At 50.5% G+C, this 11,190-nt stretch overlaps 1 protein-coding gene across 5 annotated transcripts; it reads left to right on the forward strand.

Annotated features, from left to right (window-relative positions):
- The first annotated feature begins 684 nt into the window (after nt 1–684).
- On the forward strand, nt 685–10,848 carry HINFP (histone H4 transcription factor). 5 transcript variants are annotated; one of them, XM_082342136.1, is made up of 11 exons: nt 998–1,117; nt 1,257–1,441; nt 5,674–5,867; nt 7,185–7,414; nt 7,650–7,761; nt 7,941–8,093; nt 8,620–8,697; nt 8,785–8,905; nt 8,992–9,130; nt 9,230–9,354; nt 9,877–10,848. In XM_082342136.1, exons 3-11 carry the CDS (start codon nt 5,684–5,686, stop codon nt 10,298–10,300), a joined length of 1,566 nt encoding a protein of 521 aa, XP_082198262.1. In that variant the 5' UTR covers nt 998–1,117; nt 1,257–1,441; nt 5,674–5,683; the 3' UTR covers nt 10,301–10,848. The 5 variants fall into 5 exon arrangements, with proteins under 5 accessions (XP_082198263.1, XP_082198262.1, XP_082198261.1 ...); XM_082342137.1 differs by lacking the exon at nt 1,257–1,441 and having other exon boundaries at nt 685–1,117; XM_082342135.1 differs by lacking the exon at nt 998–1,117 and having other exon boundaries at nt 1,124–1,441.
- The last annotated feature ends 342 nt before the right edge of the window (nt 10,849–11,190 follow it).

Genomic DNA, 11,190 nt, shown 5'->3' on the forward strand with positions numbered 1-11,190 from the left:
GGAAGATTATTCCAGGCAGAGGAAACAGCAAGTACAAGGCAGGGGAGGAAAGGCAGCTAGGTGTGGTGGAGAAACTGAAAGAAATGTGGGGGCTGGAGAGCAGAGTGAGTTCGAAGAGCACTCAAGACACGGTGGAGAGAAGTATGCAGGACCCAGATGCTGAACAGTCTAGAAAGCCTCAGTATGGTTTGGGGGTTTGTCCTGAGGACAACAGAATGACTTTGAGTGTTTAAAGCAGGGTGATGGTTTGATCAGATTTGCTCTTTGTAAAGATCACTTGAGAGCTCCGTCGAGAATGGTTTGGAGGGAAGTAGGAGTGTCCGCAGTGGAACCAGTTAGGTCAGTGTAGACATCCGGGATGGACGTTGTTAATGGACTAGAGAGGGGGCGGCGAACATCAAGAACGGGGGATGAACATGAGAGATCCTGTATTTAAGGGGGTAGCATTTACAGGACTTGGCAATGGATTGGATGCGACGTGTGAGGGAGGAATCAGCCATGACCGCCAGGTTTCTGACTTGAAGGAGTCATTCACTGAGACTGGTGACACAGGAGGTGAGGTGTAGGGGAAAGAGAAGATGGCACAAGGAATACTGATATTTAAGAAACAGAAAGATTAAGAAGGTGAAAGACCCCCATTTGGGCTGAGCGGGGCTTGCTGTGCTGGGCACGGAGCCTCGCATGCCTCCTCCTCCGCCTCCTCGGCCTCCTCCACCTGTTCCTCTGCCTCAGCGCCCACGCGGCCAGCTAGCTTGATAACCAACACAAGGACGGAGAGCCCTCTCGGCGCTCAGCCCGAACTCTGCGCATGCCCATTGGGTGCCGTGGGCCGAGTCTGCGCAGTTCGGGGAATTCGGGCCCTAGGGATCCCCGCTTGCGCCACGCCAGGAGATCCGCGGCACCAGCAGCGGTACCTTTCCGCGCGTCCCGCCGCCCCTCACTCCCGCCCCTTCCGTGTTTTGGTCGCGCACGGGTTCCGTCAGTCGCAGGGGCGATTGGTTGTTAGAGGGATCCGAGAGCGGCGATTGGCTGTCGTTGGCCGTCGCTCAAGCGCCCTCCCGGAGACGGTGCGAGGTGGGAGGAGAGCAGGAGAGACCCCGGAGCGGACTGATCGACGGTAAGCTGCGGGTTGCGGGCTTGGCCGGGCGGCGTCGGGCTGGGCTTTGGGCTGGCTGCCGAGGCCAGGCTCTTCCCCGGTCGCTTAGGCGAGGCTCCCTCTTGCTGTTCGGCCACGCTGGTTTGCCTGGTGCCTGCAGCGCCTTGCCCCCAACATCGACTCGAACCTCCCGTCTGGGGCTTCGCTGCCGCTGAGACACGGTCGCCGCCACGCCTTGGGGGAAGCCTGCGGGGCTGAGAGGGAGAGGTTTATCCGCCGGAACGGTCTCCTTCCTTCTCTCCGAATTCTACCTGTGCTCCAGGGGCCCGGTCCTCACCGCTTAGGGCAAGTCTTCCCTGCTTCGCCTGCCACTGGGATTTCTCCCTGTCCAGCTTTCCCTCATTCGGCGCTTTGTTTTGGTCGTTGTCTTAACACGTCAGAGTCTTATCTCTTCGACCACATTGTGAGTCCTTAGGAGGTTCCGGATCTGGGTCCCTCCTTTCTTGAACACCAGTCAGGGTTCATTCGGTGCTTTGCGTTACAATTTATACTCAAGTATTTGCTGATTGCTTCTTACTATGACTCCCGATGAAAGGAAGGGTTAGGAATCCTTCGGGCTTTCCTTTTGTTGATCTTTTTGTAGAATTCGTGCTTAGATCATCTCATCCTTAGAAGCAAGGATACGAAGAGCCAACACTTGTTGAGTTCTGGCGGTGTGTTATGCTAGGCATTTTAATATTCATTATCTGGTTTAATCCATAAATCAGTTCAATGAGACATGCATGATTATTCCCATGCTACATGGGAAACCCGGGCTTAAGTAACTTGCCTGAGGTCACATAGCTAGTAAATGTTGGAACTTTCTAATCAGATCTGTTGAATCCATCATCCACTGCTGTGATATTAGTATCCTGTTTTACATTTAAGGAAACAGGTTCAAAGAAGCTATATGATTTGTCTAAAAGTAAAGTAATAAGTTAACAGATTTACCTAAACATTAAAAGAGGTTGTAGTAGGTACGTGGTGGCCCTGCAGTTAGAACTGAACACAGCACAGACCAGGCTTTCTAGGAGCTCACAGCTTATTGGAGGAAACTGACAAAATAGCTACTCAATAAAACATGCTTTGGGTATTGTGTATATGGATATGATGTCTGTGGGGAGGAAGGAATCAGACATGAAGAGGTAAGAGAGGCTGATGCAGGAGGAGAACGGAGCCAAGCTCCCTGGCTTTGAATTCTGTCTCCATCATTTTCTAGCTTTGATCTTAGGTAAATTACTTAACCTATCTGGGCCATTTCCTCATCTGCGAAGTGGGTAATAATGGTACCTACTTTAATAGGGTTGTTGTGTTAATGAGTTTTTATACATATAAGATACTTAAAACAGTGCTTGGCATATAGTAGATAGTTAATAGGTGTTATATTATTCTAGGCTGAGCAAACTCATTGAGACAGGAAGCTTGAAGCCAGGTCTTCTGACAGCTGGTCCAGCACCCTTTCCGTATACAGGTTGCCTCATTTGCATCCCTTGCCTACAGAAAGAGGAGTGGTGACCAAATAGTCACTTTGTCCTACAGCTTCCCAGGGTAGAAACAAGCAGCGTACAGGGAAAGAAAGTAAAGAACGCTGGGGGATGGTGAAAGAGGGATTCAGGGAGCTTTGCCTAAATTTCAAGTCATTCTAGGTATCTAGATAGCCTGCTTCCTGGGCCTTATCCACAGTCTAACAACAGGTATGTGTTTAGAATATTTGTGCTCAGCATTGTGCTGGACACAGTATAGGGACACAGGCGTGATAGGGTATCTGCTCAGAAGCAGCTAATATTGTCCAGTTGGGTAAATGAGAGTGACAACCATGAGTGACCAAGGGCAGCAGAAAAAATAGAGTTGAGCTTTTCTGGTTTCAACTACGCTAGCCATCAAACCGAAAGGCGAGAGTGATTTGAGGGGCGGGGTAGTTTAGGAGCGCTTCCGGGGATATAGTCATATCCCCACATTTATTGAGTTTCCCGGGAGTACAAAGCTCTGGGCTAATGCTGGGAATGAGAAGTGAAGAAGAGATGGGCTCTGCCCTGAGAAGCTCCTCGTCTAGGGGACACACATTCTGTTCCATTGTAACAGGTAGTTGGATGGAAGTGTGTACCGAGTGCTGTGGAGGCAGGAGGGGGGATGTGTCAGCTGTACCTGGATGAATTGGGAGAGGGGTCACCAAGCAGGGGGCATTTGGGCTTGAAGCAAATGAGTAGAGGTTTCTCAGGCAGAGCGTTTTAGGAGAATGTAGTATGCTTAGGGACAAAGATTACTGACTCAGAGAGAAAGAGGGAATAAATGCATAGGTGTGGGGGGAAGGGCACGACCTTTGGATTAGAATCAAGGCACTCTTACACCAAATGAACTGAAGTTTGGAAGAGGACTCACCACAGGGCTGACACATGGTAGGCCCTCATGTGTTAGTTCCCTTACCCAGCTCCTGGAGAAGTAAGTTGCAGCCAGTTGGAGAAGAGTCTTGCATGCGGTGCTAAGTGGACTTGATCCTGAAGGGTAGTATAGGAGGTTTGGACTGCTATGTCTGACCTAGGAAGGCTTTCCCTACTTCTTCTACCCCAAAATTGTGAAAGTAGTCCACATTTTCTCCTAATAGGGCTTCACTATTAGTCTACCAAGAGCTCAGCAACCCCAAGTACTCACACCCCAGAGTGTCAAAGGTAGCTGGCTTTTTCTCAGAGAAGAGGCAAAGGCTGTGGATTTAAAAGGGGTTTCTCTGGTAAGCATTTAGATATAGTAGGTTCTTACAGTTGTAGCTATGAAAGATGTTATGCATTTTGTGTTTTCTGGGTCTTTTTCGTCAGTATGTAGTAAAGTTCTTTTTCAGAGTTCCCACCTGTTTCAGGAAGGCCAGCGGGAGCAATGCCTCCACTCCCTCTCAGGGTACCACAGTGGGAACAGCAGGAATCAGTGAGAATCCTCAAGGAAGAGGTGACACTCAGGGGACAGAGTCAGGGCCTCTTAGTGTCTTTTCTTCCCCCAGAGATTTTGCTTGCAGTATCATCTGTCATTCTGTGTTTTTTTTTTGTTTTGTTTTATTTTTTTTTATTTTTGGCTGCGTTGGGTCTTCGTTGCTGCTCACGGGCTTTCTCTAGTTGCAGTGAGCGGGAGGGGACACTCTTCTTTGTGGTGCGTGGGCTTCTCATTGCGGTGGCTTCTCTTGTTGCAGAGCACGGGCCCTAGAGCGTGCGGGCTTCAGTAGTTGCAGTGCGTGGGCTCAGTAGTTGTGGCTCGCAGGCTCTAGAGCGCAGGCTCAGTAGTTGTGGTGCAGGGGCTTAGTTGCTCTGCGGCATGTGGGATCTTCCCGGATCAGGGCTCCAACCCATGTCCTCTGCATTGGCAGGCGGATTCTTAACCACTGCGCCACCAGAGAAGTCCCTGTGTTTTGTTTTAACGAGGGAAACTGTTCTTTTATTGCTCCTCAAACTCTGTTCCTGGAAGCCCCACCAGAACTGGAGTGCTGAGTTAAGAGAGCATATTTCTAGGCCTAACCCAGCCTTCCCGAATCCGAACCTTTAGGGGAGGGGCTGGAAACCTCTGCATTTGTGTGCATATTAAAGGTTGAGAACCTTTAGTTTTTTTATTCAGCTTTCTTCAATAAATATTTATTACATGCCTAAGTGTGCCTAACACTGTGTACACCCAGTATAAACTGGACAGGTAACCGCCTCTTACGTGAAATGAAATCTGCATTGTTGTTCAGAGGATGTTAGGGCAGTGGTGGAGTAAAGCACTGGATAGGTTAGGCAAAGGGAGTTTGTACGGCACTTTGTAAGTCTGGCGGGGGACTTATGATACAGTAAGAAATAAGGAGCTTCTAGGGTCATCTGTGTGCATAGGAAAGAATGTGGACTTTGGAGTCAGCCTCACCTGACCCGACCACACTAGTGTGTGATCTTGGTCAAACCAGTTAACCTCTCCAAGCCTTAGGCCCTTATCTACAAATGAAGTTAAAAATAGTGCTTACCTCATAGGGTGGTGTTGGTAATTAAATGACACAAGGCAAATAAAGTGCTTAGTAGGTGCTTGGCGTATAGTAAGTGTGAAATTAAAAGCAGAAGGGCTTGTTATCTCCATTCTGCAGATGAGGATGTTCAGGAGTGGAAGGGTTAAGTTACTTGGCCAGGGTCGCACAGCTAAGTAGGTGGTGGACAGAGGCGTCTGGATTTGAACCCTGGGTCATTCCCCAAAGCCTTCTTTTTGAACCTGAGCATTGTTCTGCTTCCTGTAGGAGTAATTCCTTCCTGGCGGGTTGCTCTGAAGCTCCTTGAAAAAATGTCTGTTGAAGTTCTTAGCTCAGAGCCTGGCACATGTTCAGTAATGTTAGTTTGTATTCTCCTTTCCCAAGAACAGCAGACAGCTTCCAGGGGCTTAAGGAACTGCTACTCTGTCCTTATTGAAAAAGCATGGAGTTTGTCACGGGCCACTGGAAAATGTCTCCTGGGTCTAGGCTGGCTGCCCGCCCAGGTGTTTATGCCCAACAGCACTTGGGTGGAATCCTGGCAGCTGCTGATTTCTTCCTCCCCCTCTAGGGTGAAGGCCATGCCGCCCCCTGGGAAAGTTCCTCGAAAGGAGAACCTGGGGCTACAGTGTGAGTGGGGGTCCTGCTCCTTTGTGTGCTCTGCCATGGAGGAGTTCTGCGAGCACGTCACTCATCACCTGCAGCAGCACCTGCAGGGCTCCGGGGAGGAGGAGGAGGAGGAGGAGGAGGAGGAGGACCCGCTGGGTAAGGAAGCAGGACGCAGCAGGGGGGAAGAGCTCAAGGGATGGTGGAAAATCTGATTTTCCTTGCCGCAAAGGGGGAAGGCAGCCGGCGAGAGTGGTGGTTTATTTTCCTAATTGTGCTTTTTTTGGTTTGTTTATAAAAACACTAGACTCATTATAGAAAACTCATTAAACAAGGATATATGGAATGAACCTGCCATCCTGCCATCAAAAGTCAATTACTGACTTTGGTGAACATTCTTTTTGACCTCTCTCTGCATGTGTATACATAAATTAGATAGATATGATTTTATTTTTTTAAAAAGGATCATATTGTACAAGCTGTTGGCAAGCTGCTTTTTTCACTCTCTGGTAGTGTTTTTCAATTTTTTTTTTTTTTTTTTTTTACTGTGACCATCAGTTAGGAATATATCTTATATCACAACCCTGTACACAAAAGTTAAAAAATACTAAAAACAATACTTGCCTTTATTAAATTCTCTCTGAATTGTTCTATCTTACTCTCTTTCATTAAAAAAAAGTGTGATTTGCAATCCCCTAAACTGATTTCACTACCCACTAATGGGTCACAACACAGTTTGAAAAACTCTGTTCTACAGAAGGTATAGAGACACCTCTCCTTCCCCCACCTCAAATTCTGTTTTGAGTCTAGTGACTGCGAACTATGACTAATAGCTTCAAAAGTCAAGTAATATTTATACAGAGGAGAAATTAGGGGATTATTATATTTTTAAAAGTATCTACTTTTCAAAACAAGTAAACCCCTATAAAGCATTGGAAATTTGGTGCTTAGACAGATGCTAGAGAGATAGGAAGTGGAATTGAATAGTTCTAGAGAATAGTCCTTCCTAGGGAAGGCCGATCTTGGGCAGGATATGGGGGAAAGAAGGACTTCCGGTTTGACAGGAAGGGGTGGGAGGTGTCCCAGTTTCCTCGGGAACAGCAGAAACTCCCAGCCACTGTAGCAAATGCCAGCCACACCTGCTGTCTCTGAGTCACTGGCACTGGGACATGCACACACTGTCCCCCTGCCTAGACCACACCTCCCCTCCACCTGGTTGCAGTCTAGTATTTATACATGTGATTATTGGATGTTTTTTTCTCCCTGACTGAAAGCTGTACGAAGACAAAGACTGGGACTCTTTTTTACTCGTCCTTGTATCCCTGGTGCCTGGCACACAGTCAGTGGTCATTAAATACTAGTATTTGCTGAATGAATTCCTGGCATACCAGGTCAGTCCGGCGTCCTCACTTGCTGCTAAGTGGACGGAGAGCTTTGGAAAGTATCAGACTCGTCCTTCTAAACCCCTTTTTGCAGAGGAAGAATTCTCCTGCTTGTGGCAGGAGTGCGGCTTTTGTTCTCTGGACAGTTCGGCTGATCTCGTGCGCCATGTCTACTTCCACTGCTACCACACCAAGCTGAAACAGTGCGGGCTGCAGGCCCTGCAGAGCCAGGCCGACCTCAGCCCCTGCGTCCTGGACTTCCAGAGCCGCAACCTCATCCCTGACATCCCTGACCACTTCCTGTGTCTGTGGGAGCACTGTGAGGTCAGCAGGCAGAGCCAGTCATAGGGGTGGAGGGAAGTTGGGGATCTCAAGATGCCTTGACCCTTTCAGGGATGGCCCTGTATTCTTGAGGTTCCCGCTAGTAGCCCCCTTGCTCAAACTTTCCTATCCCCACCAAGTTAATTTGGGAGAGAGCCGAGAAGCCCCCTTTGGACACCTAGGGGTAAGAGTCCCTCCACCCACCCTCAGTCCTTACCCCAAGTTGCTCCTGGCACAGAGCTCCTTCGACAATCCCGAGTGGTTCTATCGGCATGTGGAAGCGCACAGCCTGTGCTGTGAATACCAGGCAGTCGGCAAGGACAACCACATGGTGCTGTGTGGCTGGAAAGGTAGGACCACTCTTTAATTTCTGACCTCTAAAGAAACCTTGGGGTTGCTAAGGGGCCAGGGCTGCTAGGGGTGGGACCAGTCCTACAGGGCAAGGTTGGCTGCTGGCTGGAGAGACTTGGGGGTACCAGAGCCTACTCTGAGGGTTTGTAGCTAGACCTGACTGGACCTTCCTTCCCAGGCTGTACGTGCACCTTCAAGGACCGCTTTAAGCTTCGAGAGCACCTCCGTAGCCATACCCAGGAGAAGGTGGTGGCCTGCCCCACCTGCGGGGGCATGTTTGCCAACAACACCAAGTTCTTAGATCACATTCGTCGCCAGACCTCATTGGATCGTAAGCGGTCGGAGAAGGGGTATGGGTGCAGGCTTGGAGTGGGGGTCAGGGGCACATTCCCAGGAGAGGGGACCCCTGAAGGCATCTGCAAGTTGGCTACATCTACCTTGAGGGCTCAGTCACCTACCACAGTGTCTGCTGATAGAGACTCATTAGACGTTGTTATGCCATGCTTACTGTGTGCCACAGCTCTTATCTCAGTGAATCCTAGCAGCAGCCCCATGAGGTAGGCCTCTTATCCCCGCTTTTTGCAGATGAGGAAACTGAGGCTCAGAGAGGTTAAATCACTTACCTGAGATCACACAGCTAGTAAGTGGTCAAGCCGGAATTCTAATTCAGGTTCTCGACTCCAAGTCCCATGCTCTTTCTGTGATACTATGTCCGTCCATAGTTCCCTAAGCTCCCCGCTCCTCCTCTGGTGGTTCCCTTCTGCCTGGGATGGTTCCCCTCTCCCAGCTTGCTCTCCTCTCTGTGCCTCTCCACCATCCCTCACAACCCACCCTCTCTTCTGCCCGCCCCACCACAGAGCAACACTTCCAGTGCTCTCACTGTTCCAAGAGATTTGCCACGGAGCGGCTGCTGCGGGACCACATGCGTAACCATGGTGAGTAGCCGGCCACCCCCTCTCGTCCCGGCCCGCCCTCCAAGCTTCCACTAGCCCTCGGATCACAGCCTCGTCTCTGCTCCTCAGTGAACCACTACAAGTGCCCTCTGTGCGACATGACCTGCCCACTGCCATCCTCTCTCCGAAACCACATGCGCTTTCGCCACAGCGAGGACCGGCCCTTTAAATGTGACTATTGTGACTACAGGTAAAGGGAAACGGGGACTGGAAATCAGAAAACTCGTGTTCCAGGGTCCTCCATGCCCTCTGACCGCTCCTGACCTCTCTCGGCAGCTGCAAGAATCTGATCGACCTCCGGAAGCACCTGGATACCCATAGCAAGGAGCCAGCCTACAGGTGTGATTTCGAGAACTGCACCTTCAGTGCCCGGTCGCTCTGCTCTATCAAGTCCCATTACCGAAAAGTGCATGAAGTGAGTGGGGCTGATGGTGGGGAAGGGCCAGCAGAAATGTCGGGGAGCCCGGGGTCTGGGGGAAGCTAGCCTCACTCTCCCACCCCCCCCCCCCCACAGGGAGACTCAGAGCCAAGGTATAGATGCCACGTGTGTGACAAATGCTTCACGAGGGGCAACAACCTCACCGTGCACCTTCGCAAGAAACACCAGTTCAAGTGGCCCTCAGGGCACCCCCGTTTTCGGTATGCTCCTCCCAGATTCCCACACTTTTTCTTCATACCTTTCAACTATTTACAGACCTTGAATTTGATGGTACTTTGATGTCCACCATCTCCATTTAGGCTCAAGGAACCTAGAGAATAGTGGTGGGGCAAAGATTATTTTTCTGATTTTTGAATTCAAGGCATGATGCCAAAAACAGTAAATGGTGCCAAAAGTCCTGCAGCCGGAACCAGAGTGTGAGCCCAAGGGTCCTAATCTGTAGCTCCATGGCCTTTTCATAAATTCTTTGACAACACTACTGTCCAGTACAGATAATTCCTCTCTCTCCCCTTTCCTCCCCTCCCTTTCCTTTTTGAGTAATGATCCTTCTTGCCTTTTCTTCTAAATATTCCAATAAAGACCTTTTTTGTCTTTAACCTCCATCACTTAGAATCCCAGGGCTGCTTCTTTCCCCCATACTTGTCCCTTACCTCACCAATCTCCAGGCCATTTCTGCCTCCCCCTGCCCTTGTTTGCTGCCCTCTGTGCTCCTCCTTCACCAGGTACAAGGAGCATGAAGACGGCTACATGCGTCTGCAGCTGGTTCGCTATGAGAGTGTAGAGCTGACACAGCAACTGCTGCGGCAGCCCCCAGAGGGATCGGGCCTGGGAGCATCACTGAATGAGAGCAGCCTGCAGGGCATCATTCTAGAAACAGTGCCAGGGGAGCCAGGACCCCAGGAAGAGGCTGAAGAGGAAGAGGAAGGTGGGGGTGGTGAGGGGACAGCCCTCTCGGCCTCTCAGGACACTTCTAGCCCTGTCATCCACGTGGTGAATCAGACCAGCGCCCAAGGTGAGCGAGAGATTGTCTACTATGTGCTGTCCGAAGCCCCGGGAGAGCCACCCCCAGCCTCTGAGCCCCCCTCCGGGGGCGTCATGGAAGAGCTTCAGGGAGTAGCTGAGGAGCCAGAAGTCCAGATGGTATGAAGGCTGCAGACCCTGACCATTGCTACCCCAGACCCTGGGGTTTGAACCGGGCTGGTGGCAGTGCCCCTAGTGGGCAGCCCTTGCCAATGGATGCCTTTAGGAGTGGTGCTGAGAGCAGTGCGGTCCACTCTGGACCCGGCTTGCATCATTCGGCAGACTGAGGGACTTCCCTTTGTTGCCAGACCACATTTTGTGGGGATCCTGAGGAGTTTGGATTCTTTGGGGGGGGCACCCTGGTTGTGTGTGTGTTCTTGTAGAGGGGGCTAGTGTCAGGCTTAACCCTAACCCCCAGACGTGCTGGAAGAGTGATTAAAATCCATAGTCAGCTCACATCCATTCCTGTCTTTAGGGGTCCTTAGGCCCAGGGATGACATATAACTGATCCCTGCAAGGGCCCTTTCCTCACAACCAGCCAAGGCATTTCCCTCTAAATGGTTCCTCCTATAAACCCCAAGGACTTTCATGGTCATCCTCAGGGATGGGATTGAAGGCACTGAGTATGTGCGTAACAATTGTTTTTGGTAATAAAAGAAACGCTTGGGCCGTTACTCACTTCTTCCTTATGTTTGGTGGTATTAACTAGATAACGAGGAGATACTGCTGCCCAGAAGAGGAGCTGAATAATTAGGCTCGTTCCCCTTTTAGTGACTAGGGTTTGTTTTAACTGTCCTCTTGTTCCCTGCCCCCCTCCCCCGCTCCCCACCTTTGGTGAAACTTCTCCATTTCTTCTTGGAACATCTACCATCTCTATAGAGGTCCCAGGCATAGGCCAGGAGTGGGCAGGAGAACACTCTAGGATGGACGAATGGGGCTTGCCAGGAAGCCAGAGCGCCCAGGCCGGGCCCCACTCTCTGAGTGCTGGTTAGAAGCCAGCACCTCTGGGTTGGGGG

This window comes from Balaenoptera borealis (genome assembly GCF_965194805.1).
Source record: "Balaenoptera borealis genome assembly, chromosome: 11".
NCBI lineage: Eukaryota > Metazoa > Chordata > Mammalia > Artiodactyla > Balaenopteridae > Balaenoptera > Balaenoptera borealis.